At 46.2% G+C, this 6,168-nt stretch overlaps 1 protein-coding gene across 1 annotated transcript in view; it reads left to right on the top strand.

The window, feature by feature from the left end:
- Positions 1-4,330, top strand: part of Gfra3 (GDNF family receptor alpha 3) — a 27,676-nt gene extending 23,346 nt beyond the window's left edge. Inside the window, exons 5-8 of the mRNA XM_021214924.2 lie at positions 3,030-3,133; positions 3,283-3,417; positions 3,782-3,870; positions 4,089-4,330. Of these exons, the coding sequence (XP_021070583.1) occupies positions 3,030-3,133; positions 3,283-3,417; positions 3,782-3,870; positions 4,089-4,178 (418 nt within the window). The 3' untranslated portion in view covers positions 4,179-4,330. The remainder of the gene's footprint in view (positions 1-3,029; positions 3,134-3,282; positions 3,418-3,781; positions 3,871-4,088) is intronic.
- The last annotated feature ends 1,838 nt before the right edge of the window (positions 4,331-6,168 follow it).

Raw genomic sequence — 6,168 nt, 5'->3', positions numbered from 1 at the left:
GCCCTGGCTGTCCTGGAATTCACTTTGTAGATCAGGCTGGCCTCGAACTCAGAAATCCGCCTGCCTCTGCCTCCCAAGTGCTGGGATTAAAGGCTGCGCCACCACGCCCGGCTTAGTCAGGGTGTCTATTCTTGCACAGACATCATGACCAAGAAGCAAGTTGCAGAGGAAAGGGTTTATTCAGCTTACATTTCCACATTGCTGTTCATCACCAAAGGAAGTCAGGATTGGAACTAAGCAGGTCAGGAAGCAGGAGCTGATGCAGAGAGGCCATAGAGAGATGTTACTTACTGGCTTGCTTCCCTTGGCTTGCTCAGCCTGCTCTCTTATAGAACCCAAGACTACCAGCCCAGGGATGGCACCACCCACAATGGGCCCTCCCCCCTTGATCACTAATTGAGAAAATGCCTTATAGTTGGATCTCATGGAGGCATTTCTTCAACTGAAGCTCCTTTCTCTGTGATAACTCCAGCTTGTGTCAAGTTGACATAAAACCAGCCAGTACAGAAGCCAAGGGAGTAAGATCAGGAATTTAAGAAATCCTCATATACATTCTGAACTTGAGACCAGCAAGAGCAGTAAGACCCTGCCTCAAAAATAACACAAAAACTCAAAATAAATCAAAATAAAGTTCTTTTCTTTTTTTAAAGATTTATTTGTTTATTTTATGTTTGTGAGTATAGAAGAGGGCATTGGACCCCATTACAGATAGTTATGAGCCACCATATGGTTGCTGGGAATTGACTGCTCTTAACCGCTGAGCCATCTCTCCAGCCCCCTAAAATCAAGTTCTTAACAAGCACCACGTTCACTGAGCACATGGCTGGTCTTCTGCACTTGGCTGAGCACTCTGAGCAGTTTAACTCTCAGACCAGAATCCCACGGGTCCATTTGCCATCCTAGTTTTTGCAGAAAACCAGATAGAACTTTAGAAGCCCGAGAGGCACGAGGAAATTTAAGACCATCTTGGAAACACAGCAAAACTGTCTCAAGACAAAAATTAATGTTGTAATAGGAATGTCACTACAAATCCCACTACTGTGCATAATTGATATATGTTAATAAAAAATTCAAAAATATATATGCTAAAACATCATTCAACATTCTGCAACTGAAAACTGGAGAGTATTTCCTGCCAGTTTTCTATCCAGACAACAAAAGTGGGCATATTTGTGTCTTGATTATTTTACATATGGTGTATATCTCACCTCATAAGTATGGAGGCAGAGTGAGATGTTTCAGAGTCAGACAGGTGTCACTTAAGTCCCAGGTTAGGTGCTAGAGAGATGTCTATATGTAGAGAGATCTGAGGCTGTGGCAGAGGACCTGATTTCAGTTCCCATATGATGGCCCCCAATCATCTGTAACTCCAGTTTCCAGGGATCCAACTCCATAGTCTAGCCTCCATGACACATGATACACAGACTGACAGACAGGGAAACACCCATACACATAAAAAAATCAATGAATCTTTGTTTTAAAGCTTATACTTGGAGCTCTCAATAATAACACTAACATTTCCAGCCATTTCTTAAGGACTTGGTGCTACTTTAAATACTTAGTATTTACTTGTCTAAGCCTCACAAGAAAGCTGTAAGACAGTTGCTCTTACTATTTTGTATCATCCTCAGTTTACAAATGAGTGAATCATAGAAGGAAGAAGGGAAACAGTGTATTCTGGGTTTATAGGTAGAAGGTCTGCTTTCTTTCTTCTTTCTTTTTCCTATCCTTTTCTTTTTATTGAGATGGGATCTTTCTGTGTAGGCTTGCTGAGCCGGTACTTCCTATGTAGACCAGCCTAGCCTCAAATTCACAGACACTTGTCTGCTGCTGCGTGCCACCAGGTCTGGCTGGAGTCAGATTTCTAAGTTGGCTTTGGAGAGCAGGATTGTGACTTAGTCTTTATCCATTCTGTTTTCCGAACGATCCCTGTCCCATCCATGACTATCATCTTACACATTTTAAATTGAGTAAAATACCAGCCCGGCCTTTAAGGAGTTTCTAGTTGAGTACGAGTAATAGAGAAGTAAACAATTCAGCACAAGACAAAGTGTAACTTAAACTGGAGAAATATATACAGAAGGGCATACTCATAATTTTAGCACCTAAAGATAACTGATATAATTAGGTGGCTTTGCATGTTTGTCTTAAAGATTTACTTATTTTATGTGTATTTTGTCTGACTGCATGCACGTATGTATACCATGTACATGTTTAGTATCCTGGGAGCCAGAAAAGGGCATTTGATCCTCTGGGACTGGGGTTACAGATGGTTGTGAGCCACCCTGTGGTGCTAGGAACCCCTGTCCTCTAGAAAAGCAGCCAATGCTCTTAGCTGCCAAGCCATCTCTTCAGCCCTGGGGACTGCATTTAATTACAGTAATGGGAGGACACACCACTGTGAGTATTCCCTAGGCCTGGGGCCCTGGGTTGTATAAAATGGGCGTGAGCTAAGTCCAAGCGTGCTTGTGTTCACCTTCTCCCTCCTCTTTGTGATGGATAAGGCTAACTTCTGTTAACCCAGTTTCTGCTGCCCTGGGTTCCTTGTTAGGCTGGATTATAACCTGGAATTGTGAGCTAAACTCTTTCTCCCCTAAATTGCTTTGTCAGGGTATTTTATTGCAGCAACAGGAAGAGAAAACAGCTTACCTAATATAGGATGCATGTTAATTAATGATCACACAGTATCTGGCATTCGCTAAACACTTAATGTGGGCCAGGTGCTATGCCGATTGCCATCTGTGAGATCTGGAAGCTCATCCTCTTGAAAGTCAGCCTGGTCGTGCTGTGGTCTTCTCTGCTTTATGATCAGGGAGACTCAGAAAAAAAGCTGTTTGCATTCATGTAACTAGGGCTTGTAGAGCTCACAGCCACTGTGATTGGTCTGTGGGGCGGCGGCAGTGCTAACAGAATCGTGATGGGGTAGCTGAAGGCAGAGGAGGAGCTGGCATGAAGACAGGTGTGGCCAGCTGGAGGACTGGTGAAGTCCAGATCCTCAGTGGGGACCCTGGAAACCTCCTTTCTTCCAGATCACGCCTGGTGGACTTCCAGACCCATTGTCATCCTATGGACATCCTTGGGACTTGTGCAACTGAGCAGTCCAGATGTCTGCGGGCGTACCTGGGTCTGATTGGTGAGACTGGGGCATGTGTAAGAGAGTCAATAGGCCAGTCAGCTCTGAGACTGAACCCAGGATGGGATAGTCCTGAGATAGGCCGAAGAAGATGGAGGCTGGAGTTGGACTTTCTCTAGCCCCTGACAACCCCTCCCTTCTCCCAACAGGGACTGCCATGACCCCGAACTTCATCAGCAAGGTCAACACTACTGTTGCCTTAAGCTGCACCTGCCGAGGCAGCGGTAACCTGCAGGACGAGTGTGAACAGCTAGAAAGGTCCTTCTCGCAGAACCCCTGCCTCGGTGTGTATGCTCCCCTTACACCCAGACCCTGTAGCTAGGTCACCTACTGGCAGAGAGGGGACTAGCCAGCTAAGTGGTCCACATGGGTCCTGTCCCTCTCCTCAATCAAGCAACCCTCTTCTGGGCCTAGCCCTCCAACCTGAGCCTTTCTCCCTTCTGCCACTTCTCCCCCCCCCCCCAGAGTGACCCCCGTGCTACTTGCTCAACTTGTCTAAACCCCAAGAACTGGAAGTAGCAAGCAGACTGAGTCACTATTCCACTCTCACTGTACCCCAGGACCCTTGGCATTCCCCTTCTTGCCTTGGGGGTCTGAGAAACGTCCTGGCACATTGTTCCAATCTTTTTCTTTTTCTCCTCCACTTAGTGGAGGCTATTGCAGCTAAGATGCGTTTCCACAGACAACTCTTCTCTCAGGACTGGGCAGACTCTACTTTTTCAGTGGTGCAGCAGCAGGTAGGACTTCCTCTGTCACCTACCTCAAGCTTTTACTGCACTGCTTGGAGAAAATACAAACCAAGCATACAAAGGGACAAGGTACAAGAGTTGCCGTGAATACTAGAGATCTCTAAAGTACACACACGTCATGGGAAGGGGACAGTCATGGCTCTTCCCATAGTCTTAGGTGATGAAGGGAAGTCCTCTGAGTTGACACTGTTCCGTTTCTTCCACAGAACAGCAACCCTGCTCTGAGGCCGCAGCCCAGGCTACCCATTCTTTCTTTCTTCATCCTTCCCTTGATTCTGCTGCAGACACTCTGGTAGCTGGGCTTCTTCAGGGTCCTTTGTCCTCTCCATCACACCCAGACTGACTTGCAGCCTGTGGTGGGAGAGAACATGCCAGCCTGTGGAAGAAGATGCAGCGTGCTACACAGCAACCCTGAACCAGCCATGCATCCCACCGCACATCCTGTCTGCTCCAGATAAGGTCTTAGAAGTGAGGGCTGTGACCCTTTCGATCCTGAGTGGCTAGTCCTCAAACCTCCCTTACCCCTGCTTCCGGCTCAGGCTGCTCCTCCTTAGGACTTTGTCCGTCCAGTTTGGCCGTCTGTTCTGGTGGCGATTAGTGTCTCACCTCCAGCGCTTCTTCCTGTTTCCCAGGACTACCCAGAGGCTAATGAAATCAGTCATTCCCCGTTGCCTTCTCCAGGAAGGCAGGCTGAGGGTTCTGAGGAAGGCTGGTGCTCCAGCCCCCACGTCCCTCTGAAAGCCTGCTGCAGTCTTGACTGCTCTGCCAGACAGTCCTGAACATTTGGGCATGAAGAGTTAAAGTCTTTGGGTCTTTTTAACTCCTATTACTGTCCCCAAGTTCCCCTAGTCCCTTGGGTCATGATTAAACTCTTTGACTTAAGACTTTGATCTTCCCCAACGTTCTTTTTTTTTCCTTTTTTTTCTTTTTTTGGTTTTTCGAGACAAGGTTTCTCTGTATAGCCCTGGCTATCCTGGAACTCACTTTGTAGACCAGGCTGGCCTCGAACTCAGAAATCCGCCTGCCTCCCAAGTGCTGGGATTAAAGGCCTGCGCCACCACGCCCGGCTTTCCCAATGTTCTTAAATGGTTACGTTTTTACAGAATTAGTGGCACATCACAGATACAAGGGCACTGACAGTGTGAGGAAGAGACACAGTAACCCTACTGCTAACTGCTGTGTGACAAGTCTCTCAGCCTCTTGACAGAGCTGGAAAAATAGTGTAAATAAAAGATGGTGTCTATCCCAGCTCCAGGTGATTATTGGATCCTTCTTGGAATCGACACCGCTGCTGGGGGTGGGGTGGGTTTTGTGTGTGTGTGTGTGTGTGTGTGTGTGTGAGTGTGTATGAGTGTGAGTGTGTGTGTGTGCGTGTGTATGAGTGTGAGTGTGTGTGTATGAGTGTGTGTGTGTGTGTGCGTGTGTATGAGTGTGAGTGTGTGTGTGTGCGTGTGTGTGCGCGTGTGTATGAGTGTGAGTGTGTGTGTGTGTGTGTGTGTGTGTGTGCTAGTCAACCACAACAGTTATTGGACCCTCATGTTACTGATCTGCTCTAGATCATAATACGCCCAGAAGAAAGCAGAGGCTGTTCCTTGCTGTCAGGGAATTTAATCCCACTGGAGTAAAGAGATATCTACCCATGCAGAGTAGTTGGAGGACTATATCTACAGAGATGCGAGTTTGCTCATTCATTCACTCACCCTTCCAAAGGGCATCAAATCAGCCCTGTCTCTGTAAGACACTGTGCGGGACGGAAGAGATTCTGAGGTAGCCTGTCTCAAACCTCTCAGTCATAAGAGTACACGCACAGAGAAGACAGGGAAAAACAACAGTGTGCAGCGTGATAATTGCAGCAAAAAAATTATAATACCAACCTGCATTTATTGAGCTTATACTGATTCATTTAACCCTCTGTTGTAGTTTAAAATTATTTTTAGATCTATTTTAAATTTTATATTTATGAATGTTTTGTGCAAACACACACACACACACATGAACCTGCAGCAGGAGCTACAGATGATTATAACTACCATATGGGTACTGGGAACCAAACCCAGTTCCTCTACAAGAGCAACAAGTGCCCTTAACTGATGAGCCAACTTTTCAGCCCCACTGTGTTGTTGTGGTTTAAATGTGAAATGCTGCCCCCCAAAGGCTGCCCCCCAAAGTCTACAGTCATACTAGCTTGTATGTGCTTAATCTCTGAAATGTTCCCCCATAAATTTATATAGTTTGTTTTGTTGGTTTTCTCTGCATTTTTTTTTTTTTTTTTTTTTTTTTTTTTTT

This window comes from Mus pahari, chromosome 15 (assembly GCF_900095145.1).
Source record: "Mus pahari chromosome 15, PAHARI_EIJ_v1.1, whole genome shotgun sequence".
Lineage (NCBI taxonomy): Eukaryota > Metazoa > Chordata > Mammalia > Rodentia > Muridae > Mus > Mus pahari.
The sequence above is the reverse complement of the archived record's forward strand: the minus strand, read 5'-3'. Positions and strand labels throughout refer to the sequence as shown.